Genomic DNA, 21,241 nt, shown 5'->3' with positions numbered 1-21,241 from the left:
GACAGGAGAGTATGCCAGCAGCTCTGTTGTTCTCTGTCAGACTGGCATCGGTTATCCTGTCCCCGCCTATTACATACAAAGCCTGGTTTATTGAGAGGGAAGAGACACACGCCTCTCTTTATCTTATCAGTCTGTGGCCTATGTGTGGAATTTAAGACAAGATGTCTGCTTAGATGAGTGGGCTGTATTTATGCTGTTGCTGTAAACATGGCAGTATAACTATCAGGCATGACAGTAAGCTCCTTCATTATATTCTCAGTAAGAGGAGCATTTGAGGAAACTCTAAGCTTGCTGAGTGCTAAAAGGGCTGAACATATAAGACCAAATATTTAGATTAGCAAACACGCAACACAGTGGAGTGTCTTCAGGCCTTTTGTTTACTGTGGCGGTTTCAAACAAAAAGTCCATATGCAGCATTGAAATAATGATACAGTGCAGACGAAAAACATTGCCTTCAGTTTAGATCATGGAACATGTGGTTATACAGGACACAAGTACTGTTGAACATAAATAATCATAATAAACGATCATAATGTATTGCAGCTTTTGGAGCACATAGTGCATATTATTCAGTGAGACCATTGCACTGCTGCACAATCAACAACAGGCAGCTTTGACAATATAATTTAGCTTCTGCAATCACCAACTGTAATTTAATTCTTGCTCTAACATATTTTTGGCCCGAGAAAAAAAGACCAATCATCATAATGCATTACTGTAATGATATGGATATAATTACTGTGTATAATTACTGTGATAAATAATATTAAAGCCATGGGAATCATTCAAATGTCTAACAAATATGCTCCAGTGGTTACATCAAAATGCTCTACCCACAAGCTGACATCACTGCTAATCATACTTATCTAGGCCTATGCCAAATGAGATGACAAAAGGATTTAAACTTAATGTGCACACAGAAAAAAAAGCTTAACATTTGTATCTAATTTTAGTAGAGATGTAGGCACATCTGTCCTTTTGTAGGGCAGCGCGGTTGTATTGTCACAGGTTAGTTTATCCTCGGTACTGTTTTCCCGGGAGGATGGATGACGTGTAGTTATGTTAGATAGCTCACTGTCAGACTTTGCTCGCTGAATTTAAAGGTGTAAGAAGAGGGCAGAAACGTTGTTAAAGCATCATGGTGTCTCAGACACAGCCGACAACGACTGCAGAGGCCTAGTGCAACCAGCGTGACAGGGGAGCCCTCTGGAGGATACGAGACAGGTGCTCTGCGTGTTGTGGGGTGGTGTGTTAATCGCTGCGGGGAGGGTTCAATCCCATCAGCAGACTGCGGTTCCCAGCTGCCCCTGGCACAGTAGCTACTTGGATCAGGTGTGTCGCCAAATGGAAATCTTGGTCTGAGATTTTCACTGCTGTAAAAGGGGCACATTGAAACTGATTAACACAAAGCCCAGAAAATGTAATAATAAAGCTATTTATATTTAAGCCTTATGAACAATGAAATGTTTGACATTTGGCTCTACGACAGACAACATTGGAGTACATACAGTATCTTCTGCAGTGATGTGATTTTTCAGAATCCCAGGTACTTTTTGGATGCAACCTCCAATTTAGATAGATTAAGATAATATTTAGCTGAGGAAGAAGGTTCTCTTCTGTAGTTATGGCAGGCTCTTTTTTCCCATTACCCATTAAAATCGTACACTGTTATTATACAAGACTGTACAGTGAAAACTGATAACTAAAATATCACTTATATACCCAAATCTCATCACTCTGAAACATGGGAGTATCAGTTCAAACAGATGTTGTACTAAACATACTTTTCTATTCTTTTCCCTAAGTTACAAACTGCAGTTCACTCTTTAACTCTAGTAAGTGTAATTTTAAACATTAAGTATGTTTATACACTTAAACATCACACTATATTTTTCAACAACTTATTTGTGTGTAAAATGCACACTCAGTTTTAAGGCACTGTGACACATTGGGTGCACTATTAAAGTAAAGAATAATTATTCTTTACTCAATTCACCATTTTAACCTTTTGTAGTAGGTCTGCAAATTTAATTGTAACCAGAGGAGACATTTGAAGTCACTGCGGTTGCCATGGCAGTGAGGATATTCGTAAACTACTCAAATAGACAAATTGCCTTTGGTTGTACGGAAAACAATGTGGGCAGTGTGAAAATAAAAAAGGGAGAGAATCACAGTTTAATAAGTACAACCAAACATGTGCCATCACATTAGAGATAACAATAAAATAAAGTTATTAATAAAACATGTCCATATCAGTGAGCCATTAGATAATCAACTGAAAAACACCTTAGGCTCATGGGTCCGAGCTGCCGTCACAGCCTCACCAGCTTGGCTGAGTGATCCAACTCTGCTCGGCTGTGCTCCTCGAAGGGTCACCGTTATAGAAGTGGGGGCTTTCTGCCCTAGTGACAACACACAAATAAAAGTGCTCAACACTATCAGACAGACATGATAATCTCTTAAATACATTAAAATGATGATCAATATTTGACCATGCCACAAAAGATGATAAATAGGTTGTGATAGAGGCCACTGGAACAACCTTTTGTTTTCATGTTTAGGTTAGCAAGTCAAATTGAAAGCAGGGTGCTGGACACTGAACGTAATGAGCAAAAGCAGATGTGTAGGTGTAGTTGACTGAGAGGGGTGGGCAATGTGACTGACTGAAACAAACAAAAAAATAACAGGAGCAATGAAAACATGAGTTTGATTCCAGTTTTTATTGTAACAACAGGAACAGGGTTTGGGTAATGTCATGTGCTAATGTTATTGCTTTTTAACACATATCAGCGCTTGTATGTATGGATATTGTTTGCAGGTGATTTAATGAAAGGGTTTATCAATCAAACATTACTACATGAAGAGGCAAATAAAAAAAACAGAAACATAAAATGACCTAACAGACAAATCTGACACACACTTCTAGGTATCTTATTAAATTTGGCCACACTGTTTAATCAGTCATTATTGCCTAACTTAATTCACAATTATTTTCTATCATATGGTTTCATATATTCAATATTTTGCATCCATTTCAACATGAACATTATGTGTCAAACATAAACTGGGAACTAAAATTTTGATCTTTTGTTTCCCATATGGCTCTTTCTGAACATGAACATTTGTACAAAACATGTTGTACGCTGCTAATCTGTCCTCAGATGCCGTATAGCTGCACATCTGGCTCTGCAAATCTCACAACAGTCAGATTTCTCCAGGCAAACAATCTACACATGTCGACACAGCTGTCCTCTACGGTCCTCTAGTGCAGCAATCCTCCCTGGCCTACAGAAGTCCTGAACTAGTGTCTCCAAAACAAAGGATGAATGAACCCTGGGCATTCAACGTGGCCGTCGTGTTTTGGCAGTTCGAGACATACCAGCGGTCTGGTTGGTGATGTGCGCCAAGCCGGGCAAGCTGCTGGCGAGTTTGGCCAGCCCGCCATTAGTAAGCAGTTGGTGGATGGCAGTGGTTTTAGCCACTCCTCCAGTGGTGACCACAGGCACCGCCCGGAGCAAAGTGCTGCTGCTGGTACCAATGGAGCTCAGGACTTGACCCTGGCCACAAACCGCCTGAGGTTGAAGGAGAAGAAAAACACATATCACTGACATGAATTTCATTTTTGACTCTCAACAGAAAAAATACAGTTTGTAACTGCCAGCATCCAGTTATACTATATAATATAATTATAATATACTATATAAACTAACATTCGCTAAACTAACATAAAACTGAGACGTGTTTCTGATACTTCATTGGTAGAAAATGGTATGTGTTAGCTGCTTGTGTTGTGTTTTATTAATAAACTGGAAACTGAGTGTACTATATTTGTAAGTAAATTTGGTGATTTGAGTGGCAAACAAATCCTCTTAGCAGATCTGGATACTTTTTTTTGTAGAACAAACCTAATATAAAAGAGCAAGAAAGTAAACCAAATCTGTCAATAGAGCTGTATTTACCCGCTGTATCTATTCTCTGCTGCTGCATTGAGTTAATTCACCCTTTCACACTATTTATGTGCATGGTTTTTCCATGTTTTAGCCAACTTGTACTTTAGAAAATGGTTGTCAGTAATACAACCCGACTGATACTAGATTTTTGCTGCCAATCTTGATCCTGATATTAAAGAGTTAAAAAGTCTGATATCGGTATACACATATGGATCAAATATACATAAAATGTTGTCTATATAACTTTAGAACATTTTTAAAAATATTGGTGCTTATCAGACAACATATAGGGCGATACTGATATATCTGCGATAGGCCAATATCTTGGTTGAGCTCTAATCAGTGTAGAATACATAACCAATTCTGAATTGATTTGAAATAAGTGAGGCCACCAGTATGGTCCTTCAAATGTTCATGTTATGTGACTTCGTAAGTAAGAGGTACCTGTGTGCTGCCTGTGTTAGCTGCTGTGGAGGGCAAGCTAGGAGCTTTGGTGACGATCTCCTGAAGACTGAAACTTAGACCTTGAAGCAGACTGCTGGCGGAAGGCGCTACACACAAACACAAAGGCAGTGAATCAATGGAGCTGAAATTTGGGTGAAATCAATGCCAAAGAATTAGAACTGCTGCTCTCACAAACCAACCCCATCGTCAGCCGCCTACCCGCCTACCCGCCTACCCGCCTACCCGCCTACCCCCCCCCCCCCCCCCCCCCCCCCCAAAAAAAAAAAAAACAAAACAAAAAAAAACCTCAACCTAGATGGCACACACAAACACACCTTATGAAAGTCATGTCCAAGGGGTAAGGTTCAGGACAGTGAAAAACAGCGATGGCGCAAGAGGTGATCAATGATGATGTTTGCTTGAATATGTTGTCCTCACACACTGTTCTCATCCAGTGTTCAAAGATTTAATCTTTCTCTACAAAATAGTAAGAACTGCACTGTGTGTTGAGACTACTGCGCTGAGATTAGCTGCACAGTGGAGAGTACAAACAGGCGTGCAGGACAGGACAGAGGTACCTGGGGCAGTAGCCGGTGCTTGCGCCTGGACTGCTGTGGAGGACCCTGACACCATGCAAGGCTGCACGCTGTTGAACGAGCTTGAGCCTGGGGACAGGGCACCAGACACCTCTGAGAGACTACCAGACCTGCAGTGACACACATAACCACCAATCTACTCAAGAGCTACCCCAGCAAGTGCTGTTTGGCCATCACGCAGCCCTCAAACTCTGAGTGTACCACTCATGAATCCCTCTGCACCAGACACATACTTTTGTCCAATAAGGTGGGAGTGGGCATGGGTGTAGGTTAGGGGTTTAGCACTCTATACTGATTGTGCCTGTGTAGCTTGGTAGGCTAACTTACCGCTGGCCTGTTAGAAGTCCAGAGAGCTCCTTGGCTCCAGCCACCGTCTGTCCCACAGTAACTGTTAGGGGCTTCCCAGAGACACCCACTGCATGGAAAGATGAGCATATCATGACAGTCTGTTATTTAGCTTGGGAGAAAAAAAAGGCTTTCTTTGAAAAAGGTTGAAACAATAACCAAGCAGAAGTAGGTCGACATGCATCACAGATCTTGATCTTATTTTTGATGTGGAGGTGGCTATGGGAAAGACCTACTTTCACTTTAGCAATATTGCATACCAAACCAACCCATGCTACTCTTATCATTCCATCAAGAGATCTGTATGAACTGTTTAACACCAAAGCGTTATGCCATCCCGTCTGCCCACAACTGATTTAATCAATCCACAAGACAACACAGAACCGTATTTGTTTACTCTCATCATTCCAACAAAAAAGCCCAGGCAAGATGTCCCAATGAACGAAGAAAACACAATTCACTCCAAACTATGTAACAAATTACTACCTATGAAGTCTAATACGCAAGAAAGATACTGGATTTTGTACCTTCCTGTGTAGCGGAGCTGATGGAGCCCCCTGTTGACTCGCTTTGGGAAACAATGGTGACCTTGATCTTTGCTCTCTTGGAGGCTTTGCTTGGCGTGGGACTAGGTGTCTGCCTCCTCTTGCCATGGGACCTCAGTTCATCTCTATCCAGGCCCTCCATCTGATCACTGGGCACTGGCACTGCACCACACAAACAAACGCGCACACAGAAACACACCAAATTCATGAGACTGCTGAAGTGACTTGACCCTGTGCCGTTAATCTTTTTGAAATCCAAGCTTTGGTTGGAAATCTTACATTTTCACTCAACTTCATATTGTCAGTAAGATAAACCCACTGCTTAAAAAGTGCTCCTCAATATAAAATATACTTTTTTTTGTTTAAGAACATGACAATAGGTGTTCAATGAGGAGGAAGCATTTTAGTGGGACATTCATGTAAAATTAGGGCAATGGAAACAAGGAAAGGAATGAAAAGAGAGAGGAAAGAGAAAGAAGGAAGGATAGACACTTACCAAAAATACAAGGAGGGGTGCCAGGAGGAAGATTTTTCCTCACAAGCATGTTTTGTTTCATAAAAGCAGCAAACTGAGCTGGAATGAATTGGAAAAAAGCCAGAAAGGAAAGTTGTAGGAAGAGAAGAGACAGAAGATGAGGAGAGTATTTCAGTCACGTTCCATCTTGCCCCATCAGATGTCGTGACGTGATAATCTGTTTAAAGTTTCATTTACACTCATTTCATCCTGCTCTTATATACCATCCAATCTGCTCTGCTTGTTTACACAGCTTTTGCAAAATTCAACAGAAGTTGAGGTGAATGACTCATTGTAACAAGTTTACATAAACAAGTGGGGCGATTGTGAGAGCTGTGTATGCACAGGATCACTGTCACATGTAGGTGTGTGTGAGTATTCACGGTGCGTTTTCAGTGCAGTGGGGATCTAACCTTGGGCCTGCTTGTGTGTGAGTACTGTGCCAGAACGCTGCATGTGTGTCTTGAGTAGCTGTGTTGCTGTGATCAGACTGGACTTCTGAGCTGGAGACAGACCAGACGTCTTGGGTTTGGGACTTGAAGTGGGACTGCTGCAGACACTAGACAGATCCTGCAGACACAGGGAAGAGGAGGAACAGCTGATGAGTAATGATTTATCAGTGTCAGTCCATGACTATGCAGACAGTGCAACCTTTTAATATTCATAAGATTGGTGCTTTGATTTTAAAATGTCTGCAGCCAACCGAGTGGAGGTCTGTGGACTAACACTCACACAGTTTGTACATCTGTGTGATGTACAAACTGATTATCATCAATGAAAAGCACAGAATACATCACAAGTTTGTGTCAGTGTGAAGTTAGGCAAACACACACAACTGTGAAAATACAAAAAAAAACTAAACAATAATAAAATAAAATGAAAACATTTTCAGTGATTAGAGATGGTATAACAGACAGTGATCATGGCCAAGAGAAGCAAGTTTCTCTACCAAAAATCTGAGTTTAATGCATGTACCTTGTACACAACTTGTTTGGAGCCAATCGTGGTCAAGTATTCAACTTAAAAAAAGTGTGATGTGCAAACTTGAAGCCTCCAGTGCAAAAACACTGAGATTGGACATCTTGAGTACAACAGTTAAAATTATTAAATGAAAGTAGTTTCTGGATTTTTCAATAAAGAGAAGTTGTAGATTTAGATCTTAGATTTCTATTCAGGTAACTGAACTCTTTGAGGAAAAGCCTATTAATATGTCTTATATAACATTTAGAGAAGGTTTTTTAATCCTGATAAATGGTGGAAGTGAAAACCAACTAAAAAAAAAACTTGCTACCACCACCAACAGTCTGCTGACTGACAGATTACATTTTTACATTATCTAGCACATTTTCCACTCAGCCAAAATATGACAATAACTTTTAAGACAATACAAAAAGCAAACACTAAATGCGATGCAGTATTCCATTAATATTTCATGTAGTATTTGAAATACATAACTTACTTGTTGGGTATTGGTACAGTGATATAGTAGTCAACAGCTTGTTGGTTCAAGACATCTAAAGAGAAGAAATGTCAGCAATTGAAGCTGTTGTTAACTGACCTCTGAACCCGATGGTGAGATGGGGACTCTAAGCGCAGGGGAGGAAGGTCGTCCTCTTTCCATGTCAAAGGGAAACTCTCGTCGAGGCCTCTTCTTCTTCTCTGTGTCCAAGTCCCTCATCTCCCCTGAGCCATGGCCATGGCCCTCTGCTCGTGTAAGGACGCCTGACAAGAAGTCAGCAATCTCATCCTGCAGACCAGTGATGGAAGAGGAAAACACTTTTGACATTAGCTTTATGAGGGTTTTTTTTCAAAACGTTCTGTAGGAGTGCCAAAACAAAATCAAAGATTTCAAGGACTAACCTGAATGCAACGATCCACAATGGTCTGTGTCAGTCCCTCTGATTTCATCTTGGCTGAGTTGATTCTGTGAAAAGAAAACATTTAATGTTCAAATTGTAACTACTTCTACTCCATATAAAAATCTTTACACAAAATTAGGAAAAAAAGGATACAATATGATTTCTTGCTCCTGAAACTACCAGTCAGACGTGACTGACCTGAGGTTGTCGTCAGCTCCTCCCACCACCACCATGCTGTTGTCTGCCCTCAGTTTCTCTCTGAACTCCTCCATGCCTTCAATGCTGCACTGCAGAGCATTCTGGCCAACCACAAACAACACTGGAGTCTTCATGTCCAGCAGCGGGTCATCCACATCCTGTAAGCCAGTAACACAAAAAAATCCATCACAAGTACAAACTAGACGCCAATGTTCAGTTAAAAATATAACCATAAAAGGGAATTTGCACATCATTGGAAGATGATGCTTTAGGCCTTACCCCTCTTGGCCCATTGACTGTTAGCAGGGGGAATCCAAGACACACCACAGCTGTCAGATACTCCATGAGTGATACCTGTAATTATTCAGTATTAAATTACCTAATGATGCTTAATTTTTTCATGGGAGAAAATAGTTTAGACTCACATTAAATCACAATAAGTTACAAGAAGCCTTACATGACAAGCAATGAGAGCTCCAGCATTCCAGCCAACCAAGATGATAGGTTTGTGAGGGAAGTGACTGTGAACCTGGAGGTTATAATTATAAGACAATCAATATAGCAGCAGAAACATCACGTGCAAAAAAAACAAACAAAACAATAAAGAAATATTCCACATGGCCCTATTTTATTCCATTTTAGCATCACAGGCAACATAACTAAAGTGCTGATGCAACGTCGTAACGACGTAACAAATATCTGAACATCTGAACTGATTTTACAATAGAGATTTTATGATTAGCCCTACCTGTTAAAATAAATACTGTCTGGTAAAGACAGAGGTGAGTCATCATAAATTCTACTATTCAATAAAACCATGATAAATGTGCACATTAAAAACAATCAACTACATCTGGCTTCATGTATTTCACATACAACATTAGTGACAACATTTACATGCACAAACTATTCCAGTTTTTGACCTAATTCCGAAAATGAGAAAAACATTATATTCCTATTGAGCTGTTTACATGGCTAATGAAAATGAATTTTCCACTAATATTCCCATTTACATAGAAGGGGCTTTCAGGGTTTCCCTCTGCTTTGTGGGAGTGGGAATAACAGTGTCTCTGCAGGTAGTGAAATAAACCAGCAAGGTGAAAAACATTAGTGAGCTGGGCCTGATATATAAGTTATATTGATATGTCTGATATTATAAATGTACAGCTACAGGCACATCCAGTACCAAAGTTGTAACCATGATGTTTGTTACTATGATCACTATGACTAGTGTTTTTGGTGCATCACACTTTCACTGTCAGGCTACGCATCCGGATAATAACCAATCAATCCTCTCTGTCCCTGTGATGAAGAAGGCACGCTCTGTTTTTCCAGCTCACCCTGAACAGCTCTCCACTGTCCTCTCATTCCTCTCGTCTGTCTGTGTTCCTGCGCCAGCATGTCATTTTTCTTGCGCAGGGACAAACAGGGAGGAGGCTGTGTGTCACTAACTTCTGCACAAACCCCAACTGAGACGCACAGTCTGAATGCGCTGTATATATGTCCAAAGAATGCTCCTAAAACTGGAATAATATGGGAATATCCAACGTCTCTAAATTCAGAATAAGGTCTAATTAAGAAAATCCAAACAGAGTAATGATGTTCACATGACCACTATCAAATTAAGAATATTGTCATATTTAGAATAATAGTGGAATATTAGTGTGCACATAAACATACCCTCTCTCACACAGAAAAAAAAACATCCTACCTCCATGACCTTGGCTCTGACGGTGCCCAACATGTGTTCTAGACACTGGGTTATGCTAATATTGGCTCCGCTGTTCACATGAGTGTGGACTGGAATGACCTGGTACAGAAAAAGCTGTCATAATCACTTTTCTGAGACAAACCAAAACATGAATTCCCAGTAACATTTGCAGATTTATGTAAGAGAGACCTTTCCCAAACAGGAGAGCTGTGACTGCCAGAATCTCATTCGCCGCGAGGTGGACAGGGCAGGATTAGTTGGACTTGATGGTGCAATTAGGATGAGTGGGGATCCAGGAAGCTTGCTCTGAAACGTTGAAGAAAACAAACATGCATTGGTCTGTAACTACTACAAACTACAAATACCAGCTAAAGACGGTATATAAATCTTGTCTTTTAAAACTGAAAGTTGGAGTATATACCGGTTTGTTTTGAGACAGAACTCCAACAGCTGGGTCCCAGGGACGTTTCAGTAACAGCGACAGGGCCTCTGCACTTGGAGCACCAGTCTTTGCGGATGTTGTTAGCAACATTCTGTCAATCAGTGTGGGCAACTTCACAGACACAGACAGGAGGGTAGTAATGAATCAAGAGTCCAAGGCCTTGCACAGATACTGGAGCACACATTTGACATGAAATATGATCATTCAGTGACAGACAACATACTTTGCTTTTGAGAGTCTGCAGCACATCCAGGTAAGCTGCAAGCATTGCGAGACTCAAGGATTCAATCATGGTGGTATGTAACCATTGCGTCAATTTGGTATCCCAGTTCACACTTGCTAATGCATGCCGCACCTTTCTGGCACACTTGTCCACAGCTATTCGCCGTAAAATCGGCTCATTGGAAGCCTAAGAAAAACAAGATCATGTAAGATTTCAATGATTTTGAATGGAATAATTTATAATTCTTTACAGCCATGACTTTATTTAATTTACAAAACCCTAAAATTAGACATCTTTAGGCACACATCAGCTGGGCAGTTGGTTTTAATTTCACTTGTGTTTAGCATTTGACCAGAGACCACATACTATGGTCAGCAGTAGGTAGTCATAACATTATAATCTCATTATTCATTTACTCTATGGACTGTGAACACAAATGACATGAGCACAACTTACATGTTCATTGGCCAAGCGGGCTAGTCTTTCAGCTTGCAGAGCTTTGAGCACTTTATTGAACAATTTGTTTTGAGCCACTGACCATCCAGTCCTGAAAAACAATAATGATAATGTCAAAACGATAAACTGTAGGTGAATACTTTCAGTCATAACTTTTATTCAAGATGAGTGTACATATCATGTATAAGAGTAAATGATAAATCGTGGATCACTCCACTTGACTGATTACTTGTTTATATGTTCCTCACAGTCATCAGGGGGTGGTGGACTATCAGCAACAGTGCGAGCAAACAGGACATGCCGCTCACACTCCTTCATCACACCAAGAGCCTTGTGGTTATCATACAGGGGAACGGGTATAGGTGTGACTGTCTCCACGTCTATTAAAGGATCAGAATCTCTGTAAAAAAGAAGAGAATATCAAGTTATTGCAACACAGAACAATAGTTTAGAGATCAAGCTGATCACTGGGAGAGTTAATTCTTGATTACTACAAGTACGAAATATAGTGAAATGCTGGGGACAATCCTAAAGTGTAGTGTGATATCTAATCAGTTTAGAGATGATGATTATAGGAGCTTTCCAACTCACGACAAGCCTTCAGGCTGGCGACGAGGAGTGACAAACAGTGTCCTTGTGGGCCGTGCGCTGCTGGCATCAGGGTGAGCATTCCAGGGCTTGGCATAGCTGTGGTCCAGAAAAACCAAATCCAGCTCTCGTTCGTGAGCCGACAGCTGGAAGAGCAAGGATGTGCCCATCTTTCGTGCTGATATCTGGAAGTCTTTATCGCCACCACGATGCATCCTGTTCCTGGGCCCCAAAGGGCCCTGGATAGGGGCTCAACTTCTGAGGATTCAGACCAAACTGGCAGGAAAGATAGGGTGAATTTATATTATTTAAGACACAGTAGGCCTACAACCATTTAATTCATTCTTTCTTCTTTGCCTTCCACCAAGGAAATGCATATTGGTGCTTTCACAAAATATTTACACCATGAGATTTTTGATAATCACCCCAATAATTAGTAATGTGGATTTAATGGCAATGTCGGTAAAGGCAAAGACTAGTACAGCTAAAACAGTCTATTAAGTTCAGAAAATTACATAATTTTACTGTAATACAACCTTTAAAATCAGGAAAAAGCAGAACGTATGCCTTACATGATATTACTATATCCACAAAAGACGATATGTATACTTGTATCACAATATCAATATAGTATTGATATATTGTACAGCCCTAATGAGGAGTTAACAGTTATATGACATCTGCTGTGTCTCTGGAGGAGTTTGAGAGACGTGTTTATCAGACAGAGAAGGTCTAACAAAAGACGCCATGAAGCTATGTTTTGGAAATTGTAGGATCCAGCAGGATATTTGGGTTTGACCCACATTAGACTAAAAGCCATGTTATCTCAGCCTAATGCATCGATCTTTACTTCTTATTATTAATCTATCCATTACAAGTTCGCAATGAGTGCAAATACAAACACTGAAGTAACGATGCGGCTTTAATATGTGTGACACACCTACAAAAAGGTCGGCCTCCAGAAATCTATTATGATTATCCATTCTTCGTTTGAGCGTGGTTAAAGCAAACATGCCAAAATAAATGCACTGGTGAATATCTGCTGGTTTACTTCACTCGGAAGCAGTAAGTTGCATTATAGGGTTTTCAACTGATGGCCAACACAAGATATTTTATTAGCACGGAAACTGGATGGATGTCCTCCTCTGTTTTCCGAAACTGAATTGATTAAACTACTAACGTAATATACTGACAGAGAGAATGAGCATTTGACTAACTGATAAGAAATATAATAGTTATATTAACTGAGGCACAATCGACGTTTAGACATGCAGGTGCTTTGTCCAGTCAGCGACACCCATTACTGCCATAAACTGGATATTGAAACATTATACTATATAATTCACCCACTTCGAACTTTATATAACTTCTACACCCAACATTAAGCTTACTGTTGAATTGTACGACTCATTTATGAACTGAAAAGCTCAATATGTATCATTAACATAAAGGCTGGCCTAGCATGCTAACGTTAGCATAGCAACGTGAAAGCTGAGCTAATAAAGGCTCCGCTGCGTCTAACGGCTCACCTCACAGCTCCATGTTCACCGACACTGGTTAAACTCTTCTTCTGAGCTAAATAAAACCAAACAAAGACGTGTTTCTTCTTCAGTCCTACGAATTACATAAAACGCTAATATTTAGTGCGTGTGTGTGCTTCACTTCCTTTTGTTATGTGATTTGTTGCCATGTTTATGTTCCACATCCGCCTTTTAATGCGCACTAAACACAAGTCGGATAGGCAGGGCTGCATTTCAACGAATCTGGCAACCCACTTTGTGGCGCGTCAGCGACCAACACAAAGCATGGACTGGATTACATTCTGAAACTGGAAGCCAGGTATGTGATAGTACCATGAAAACAAAGCCAGAAAGTTATATGGACTGTCAATATATTCATTTCTAATCCATAGATCCATGTTTTCCAAGTCTCGCCTATCGGTTAAACTTTTCATGATTGGATTTAGAAAGTAATTTAAGTCTATCCAATTTATTACAAATAAGAAATGTTAGTATATGCCTTCTTTTTTTATTTTATTTTTTAACGAAGATGATGTTATTGCCTACTTTTCTGTTATTTTTCTATGTGTTTATTTATCAAGCTTGTCTTAAAACAACAGTCAGGTGCCCAATTTAGCAGCTAAATTGCTTTTCTTGCTATAATCATTCCCTCTGTTAATACTGGCCATTAAAAGATCCCTTCATAATGCACTTACAATGTAAGTGTTGGGGAACAAATGCCCAGTCCTCCACAGGTATTTAAAACTTTATCTGAAGCTAATATGAAGTTCTATATTGTCACCTCATCTTAACAGGGGAACACTGTCTGAGGGGAACACAAAGAGGGAATTTGACGCTAAAAAGACTAAATGTTGCAGATGTCCACTTGGTATGACTAACCCAGACTGCCGAAGCCTCATATAAGCTTCAGATAAACGTTAATGTCATTTTTGCACAAAATGACTATGTGGACACACTGGATTTTGTCCCCCATCACTTACATTGAAAGCGCATTTGAAGGCGATATTTTAATAGCCAGTATAGGAGGAATGATTCCGACTAGACACAAGTCGGATAGGCAGGGCTCATTCCTCCTGTTCATACTGGCTGTGTTCATTTGGACACCTGACAATTGTTTTAAGACAGACTTGACAAATTATGAACATGTCCTTTAAATACTCAGAGCATTACAGACTCTAACAACATAAAATTGAAAGAGCACTGCTAATTTTGTGATTATAAGTGTTTACATATAAATAATTTAATATTTTAAAGTTTCTTGATCAAGGTTTAGACATTTAACTCTAGTTATGGTTTGTTCAAAGACGTGCTATAAAATCAAGCTGGTTAAGTTTCATTAACATTAGCTTACTATAGATGTTCCACAAAAAAAGAGAGAGACTTGCAAGCCCCCCCCCCCCCCCCCCCCCCCCCCCCCCCCCCCCACACACACACACACACACACACACACACACTTTATTTAATCCCAAAGGTCCCTGGTGACACACTGTTTAAAAGACAGAGTCCTTCATTGACCACATGCATTATTTTCAACCCTTTTACCTTCACACTTTCAAATCTGACAAGTCTTACTGCAACCATGGTAAGTTTTATTAAGAAATTTTGGTTACGGTTTTTGTTGATTGTCTTTTTGACAGAATAAAGTTTATAAATTATGATGGTGAAGAGTGGCTATAAAATGTGATGTCTACTAAAAGTGATAATAATTGCATAATCATATAGTTTTATTGTTATAGAATGATTCATCTGTGTTTCAGAAATATAATGCACTGTTTAAATAGAAAATGTAAAAATGTAAAACTTTCTTTCTTTTTCTCTATGAAGAAATATTTAGCTCTGGCTTTGCTGCTATGTTCTCTGCCTTCACTGTCAGTTGCCTTCTGCTACGGAAAGGCCATGAAATTTGAGTTAGGTAAAAAGAAACAAGCACACACACACACACACACACACACACACACACACACACACACACACACGCACACACACACACACACACACACACACACACACACACACACACATTTTCTTCATCTGAACAAAATAAAACAATTAAAGTGTTTTAATAATTAAATTAACAATAACTAATCAGATCCTGGAGTGGCCTAGCCAGTCTCCGGACCTTATTCCCATAAAAAATCTGTGGAGGGAGCTGAAACTTCGAGATGCTAAGCGACAGCCTCGAAACCTTCAGGATTTGGCGAGTATCTATAAAGAGGAGTGGACCAAAATCCCTCCTGAGATGTGCGCAAACCAGGTGACCAACTACAAGAAACGTCTGACCTCTGTGCTTGCCAACAAGGGTTTCTCCACCAAGTATTAGTCACATTTTGTTTGGGGATCAAATACTTATTTCACTCAATCGAATACAAATTAATTTATAACCTTCATTTAATTTTTTTTTCTGGATTTTTTGTTGATATTCTGTCTCTCCCTATTAAAATAAACCTACCATAAAAATGATGGACTGTTCATGTCTTTGTAAGGGGGTAAACTTACAAAATCAGCAGGGGATCAAATAATTATTTCCTCCACTGTACATCCACAGGTGAGACCATGACCCAGACCCACTGTCAGGATGATGTTGATAAAACATGGCATCCTGTAGGATCTACATGGAGAAACAGTGAATGTATGGACTGTGGATGCTCTAGATGTTGCTCTGCGTAAGTTTTCAGATCACAAAACTACAGTGTTTACATAAAATATTTATTTCTGTATCTACATATTTTATTGTTAACTGTATGTTTACTGTGTATATGCAGGTATTCCATCCCCAAACAGTTCCCTGACGACTGTGTGTCAGTGTTTGACTCGGTAGCATGTGCATACATAGTGCACAAGAAGGATGACCCCTCCGTGCAATGTCCAATTTATGCTGCAGTTGGGTAATAATGGAGTCTGATTGTATTTTCTTTTGAGAGAAGCAGATGTGCTCCCTTACTGGATTCTCAGAGCAATTAAGTTTTTGTTTAAATGCATGACCAAGAGCTGCTGAAATGTATTCAAAATAAAATGCATCTACAAACTACATTTCAAATGAATAAATAAACAGATCATATATTTCCTTATTTCATTTTTTTGTCATTACTTGTTATGGACATGAACTAAGACAATGTCTCTTAAATAGAAAAACTCAAACCATGTCAAAGTTGTATGATGTCTTCTGTGGCTCTGGGGGAGGTTTCCAAACATTGATTTGATAAAACAATCCTGATGATGTGATCAGCTTGGGCTTGAGATCTATATTGTTTAACAGAAAGCAAACTTTAGTCATGTGGTTTGAAAGATTCGGGTGTTTAGGAGGCAGGTTCTACTGTTTTTGGAGCTTAACCCATACTATCTCAGCCTCTACTCTTTCACTTCCTGGGGTCTTCACCTCTGAATTTGAATTTGGAAATTTGGATTTCATCTAAACTGTGCTGCTTCTCTGGGTCATAATTACTATGACCACTAGATGGTGTCTGTCACTCAAATGTAACTATTGGTCATTTTTGGCAACTGACATAATGAGCATAGTTTTTCCTGGGAGGACAGGCTCAAATTTTGATGAATACATTCATTAATTATTTACTGGCGCTTTTCTTCCATAACCTAGTTGGTCTTGAAAAAAGAGAACTTCTAAATTTGAAACGAAAATAACCTCATTCATGTTCACGCTCCTACATAATGTAAAAGACAGGATCTTTAATTCATAGTGCACTGCTAATTTTGTGATTATCAGTATTTACATTTAAATCTAAATGTTTTAAAGTTTCTTGATCAAGGTTTCGACATTTAACTCTAGTTATGGTTTGTTCAAAGATGTGCAATATAATCAAGCTGGTTAAGTTTCATTAACATTAGCTTACTGTAGATGTTTTAGTGCAAACTAACACTGACCAGAATTAACATTAATTTCAAATAAGTATTCACGTTTAGTCTGTCACAAAACTCAGGAAATGCCCCCAAATATTAGAACATTAACAACAATGACAACAACAAACCTGCTATTTCATGTAAAAACATGCGTCTTAAGAAATGGTGATTTTTCAAGTATAAAAATATGCCCTACCTGAGATATTTAAGAAATGTTTTTTGTTGTACCTTGTTGTTAAGCTTTGTTTTGTTTTTTCTATTTAAAAAAAACACATGTAACAGTTTTTTTAATGCAAGTACAATTTTGTTTATTTATGTGCACCTTTGTTCTTTGTATTGTATCTCTATGTGAGCTATGTACCAGCAAAAGACAAATGTCCACTTTTGATTGCATTAATGGACAATAAAGTTTTGTTGATTCTTGATTCATACAGAGGGGGGGACCTCTTACCGTAACCCCCCCCCCCCCCCCCCCCACACACACACACACACACACACACACACTTTATTTAGTTCCAAAGGTCCCTGCTGACACACTGTTTAAAAGACAGAGTCCTTCATTGACCACATGCATTATTTTCAACCTCTTACCTTCACACTTTCAAATCTGACAAGTCTTACTGCAACCATGGTAAGTTTTATTAAGACATTTTGGTTACGGTTTTTGTTGATAGTCTTTTTGACAGAATAAAGTTTATAAATGATGATGGCTATAAAATGTGATGTCTACTAAAAGTGATAATAATTGCATAATCATATAGTTTTATTATTTATTGTTACAGAATGATTCATCTGTGTTTCAGAAATATAATGCACTGTTTAAATAGAAAATGTAAAAATGTAAAACTTTCTTTCTTTTTCTCTATGAAGAAATACTTGGCTCTGGCTTTGCTGCTATGTTCTCTGTCTTCACTGTCAGATGCCTCCTGCTACAGAAAGGCCATGAAATTTGAGTTAGGTAAAAGAAACAAGCACGCGCGCGCACACACACACACACACACACACACACACACACAAACACACACACACACACACACACACACACACACACACACACACACACACACACACACACACACACACACACACACACACACACACATTTTCTTCATTTGAACAAAATAAAACAATGAAAATGTTTTAATAATTAAATTAATAATAACTAATCAAAAATGTTCTTTACGATTTGGTTCAGGTACAGGATGTGTATACTATGTAGACTTCCTAAGGTGTTGTGTTTTTGCTTTGTTTTTTGTTTTGTGGATCTATGTTTTGTGTTGGAGGTCTAGCTTGAGTTGTACGTTGTTGCTGGACTGCAAACTCCTTTTTATTTTATTTTAAAGTTAATTTTTTTTTGTTTGTGAAAAAAAAAGACTGGGCAGGTACTGAAAAAAAACCCAAAACAATGTAACTCCTATTGATGTAACTGTAATAATGTAACAGTTATTGTTTTTTATTTGTCTGACCAAAACATCAATAAAAAAATAAAACTAATAAAAAAGTTCTTTACATCCACAGGTGAGACCATGAACCAGACCCACTGTCAGGATGATGTTGATAAAACATGGCATCCTGTAGGATCTACATGGAGAAACAGTGAATGTATGGACTGTGATTGCTCTGAATGTTGCTCTGCGTAAGTTTTCAGATCACAAAACTACAGTGTTAACATGGGAAAATATTTATTTCTGTATCTACATATTTTATTGTTAACTGTATGTTTACTGTGTATATGCAGGTATTCCATCCCCAAACAGTTCCCTGACGACTGTGTGTCAGTGTTTGACTCGGTAGCATGTGCATACATAGTGCACAAGAAGGATGACCCCTCCGTGCAATGTCCAATTTATGCTGCAGTTGGGTAATAATGGAGTCTGATTGTATTTTCTTTTGAGAGAAGCAGATGTGCTCCCTTACTGGATTCTCAGAGCAATTAAGTTTTTGTTTAAATGCATGACCAAGAGCTGCTGAAATGTATTCAAAATAAAATGCATCTACAAACTACATTTCAAATGAATAAATAAACAGATCATATATTTCCTTATTTCATTTTTTTTGTCATTACTTGTTATGGACATGAACTAAGACCATGTCTCTTAAATAGAAAAACTCAAACCATGTCAAAGTTGTATGATGTCTTCTGTGGCTCTGGGGGAGGTTTCCAAACACTGATTTGATAAAACAATCCTGATGATGTGATCAGCTTGGGCTTGAGATCTATATTGTATAACAGAAAGCAAACTTTAGGCATATGGTTTGAAAGATTCGGGTGTTTATGAGGCAGGTTCTACTGTTTTTGGAGCTTAACCCATACTATCTCAACCTCTACTCTTTCACTTCCTGGGGTCTTCACCTCTGAATTTGAATTTGGAAATTTGGATTTCATCTAAACTGTGCTGCTTCTCTGGGTCATAATTACTATGACCACTAGATGGTGTCTGTCACTCAAATGTAACTATTGGTCATTTTTGGCAACTGACATAATGAGCATAGTTTTTCCTGGGAGTACAGGCTCAAATTTTGATTAATACTACATTAATTCATTATTTACTGGCACTCTTCTTCCATAACCTAGTTGGTCTTGAAAAAAGGGAACTTCTAAATTTGAAAGTAAATAACCTCATTCATGTTCACGCTCCTACAAAAGAATGTGAAAGACGGGATCTTGAATTCATCTTTGCACTGCTAATCTTGTGAATATCAGTATTTACATTTAAATGAAAATGTTTTAAAGTTTCTTGATCAAGGTTTCGACATTTAACTCTAATTATGGTTTGTTCAAAAATGTGTAATAAAAGCTCCTACTCTCATACTTCCTGGGGACCTCTGAATATAGAAATGTGTCATATTGTATGGACGTCATCTAAACTGTGCTACTTCTCTGGGTCATAATTACTACACTGCTGGAAATCACTCAAATTTAACTGTAGATCATTTTTTGTGAGTGAGATTAAAAACAATTACTATACTCAGTATACTGAGAGCATTTTTCTTTGCTTGCTCTCTTATTATACATATGTCAAATCTTAACGTTGTGTGTGCTCTCCTTCCAAAAATATTTACTCTTTCCAGTTTGAGGAGGAGCTGGTCTTATTGTTTTCACAAAGCTTTACAGGGTGGCACACAGCCGTCTTGAAGTCTTAGAAGAATATCGGATTGGGAGGAAATTTGGCTTTGAACTAGAGATGCCCTCATCTCATATGCTGCCATTTTAACCCACAGTGACAAGTAGAGAGGGACTACCAGGGGCCCAGTTTCCAAGATCAAAATATGATTTACTGTTGAGATCACCAAACTAACAAAGACCCCAATTAGTATGTTGTACTAATGGTGTGGATAAGTCTATACAATTATTTATAAGAAATCTCTCACAAACAGCAAAATTGTGAATATTTCCCTCAGTGTAAACATAGAATAGTTGCCAGTAATATATTGCAACCTAAATCCAGATTTTTGCTTAAGATTGATTGTTATTATATTGGCAAGTATCTCTAGAAGAAAATCATGTACTACAGTAATAACACATTAAAATCACACACACAGCTAAAAACATTATTTCTGTGATAAATTCTTAAGTTCATCAGGGACAGAGAGAGAGAGAGAGAGAGAGAGAGAGAGAGAGAGAGAGAGAGAGAGAGAGAGAGAGAGAGAGAGAGAGAGAGAGAGAGAGAGAGAGAGAGAGAGCACAACGTACGAAATGTGAGGCAATCAGTTATTTTCGGGGGCACCATTGATTTTTTTTTTTACTACTGATGTGTATATTCCGACATTACTCTAATCACGTCGTTAAGTCACTATTGCGCAGTCATTTAAAAAAAAAAAAAAGGTTTATTTTTGAACAATTATGCCTTCATTTTACAGACTGGACGACAGGAAAACAAGAGAGAGAGAGAGAGAGAGAGAGAGAGAGAGAGAGAGAGAGAGAGAGAGAGAGAGAGAGAGAGAGAGAGAGAGAGAGAGAGAGAGAGACAGACGGGAACGACCTGCAGCAAAGA

General features: G+C 38.8%; 3 protein-coding genes and 2 long non-coding RNA genes across 11 annotated transcripts; 2 read left to right on the top strand and 3 right to left on the bottom strand.

Annotated features, from left to right (window-relative positions):
• Positions 1–359: 359 nt before the first annotated feature.
• kansl3 (KAT8 regulatory NSL complex subunit 3) lies at positions 360–13,800 on the bottom strand. 6 transcript variants are annotated; one of them, XM_062418333.1, is made up of 22 exons: positions 13,401–13,800; positions 11,875–12,147; positions 11,513–11,683; positions 11,284–11,374; positions 10,828–11,013; positions 10,584–10,715; positions 10,352–10,468; positions 10,163–10,261; positions 8,909–8,980; positions 8,731–8,805; positions 8,452–8,609; positions 8,255–8,318; positions 7,953–8,141; positions 6,808–6,964; positions 6,377–6,454; positions 5,863–6,042; positions 5,318–5,405; positions 4,973–5,100; positions 4,395–4,501; positions 3,380–3,572; positions 2,287–2,405; positions 360–1,373 (listed from the first exon to the last, which is right to left on the bottom strand). In XM_062418333.1, exons 2-22 carry the CDS (start codon positions 12,084–12,086, stop codon positions 1,368–1,370), a joined length of 2,622 nt encoding a protein of 873 aa, XP_062274317.1. In that variant the 5' UTR covers positions 12,087–12,147; positions 13,401–13,800; the 3' UTR covers positions 360–1,367. The 6 variants fall into 6 exon arrangements, with proteins under 6 accessions (XP_062274317.1, XP_062274318.1, XP_062274319.1 ...); XM_062418334.1 differs by having other exon boundaries at positions 2,287–2,402; XM_062418335.1 differs by having other exon boundaries at positions 2,287–2,397.
• Positions 13,801–14,828: 1,028 nt separating this feature from the next.
• LOC133979753 (beta-microseminoprotein-like) lies at positions 14,829–16,459 on the top strand. Of its 2 annotated transcripts, none has more exons than XR_009925069.1 (4): positions 14,829–14,973; positions 15,216–15,303; positions 15,481–16,054; positions 16,154–16,459. XR_009925069.1 is itself a non-coding variant. In XM_062418347.1 (4 exons), exons 1-4 carry the CDS (start codon positions 14,971–14,973, stop codon positions 16,278–16,280), a joined length of 336 nt encoding a protein of 111 aa, XP_062274331.1. In that variant the 5' UTR covers positions 14,840–14,970; the 3' UTR covers positions 16,281–16,459. The 2 variants fall into 2 exon arrangements, 1 of the variants encoding a protein (XP_062274331.1); XM_062418347.1 differs by having other exon boundaries at positions 14,840–14,973; positions 15,937–16,054.
• On the bottom strand, positions 16,276–18,758 carry LOC133979756 (uncharacterized). The gene is made up of 2 exons (XR_009925071.1): positions 18,276–18,758; positions 16,276–17,169 (listed from the first exon to the last, which is right to left on the bottom strand). It is a non-coding gene; the product is annotated as an uncharacterized LOC133979756 (long non-coding RNA).
• On the top strand, positions 17,750–19,290 carry LOC133979752 (beta-microseminoprotein A1-like). Its single transcript, XM_062418346.1, has 4 exons — positions 17,750–17,877; positions 18,117–18,204; positions 18,765–18,882; positions 18,985–19,290. The coding sequence occupies exons 1-4, from the start codon at positions 17,815–17,817 to the stop codon at positions 19,109–19,111; spliced, it is 396 nt and encodes a 131-aa protein (XP_062274330.1). The 5' UTR covers positions 17,750–17,814; the 3' UTR covers positions 19,112–19,290.
• Positions 19,107–20,121, bottom strand: LOC133979755 (uncharacterized). The gene is made up of 2 exons (XR_009925070.1): positions 20,071–20,121; positions 19,107–19,599 (listed from the first exon to the last, which is right to left on the bottom strand). It is a non-coding gene; the product is annotated as an uncharacterized LOC133979755 (long non-coding RNA).
• Between the last annotated feature and the right edge of the window lie 1,120 nt (positions 20,122–21,241).

Source organism: Scomber scombrus, chromosome 4 (assembly GCF_963691925.1).
Source record: "Scomber scombrus chromosome 4, fScoSco1.1, whole genome shotgun sequence".
NCBI classification, from domain to species: domain Eukaryota; kingdom Metazoa; phylum Chordata; class Actinopteri; order Scombriformes; family Scombridae; genus Scomber; species Scomber scombrus.
This window is presented reverse-complemented; position numbering and strand designations above follow the sequence as displayed.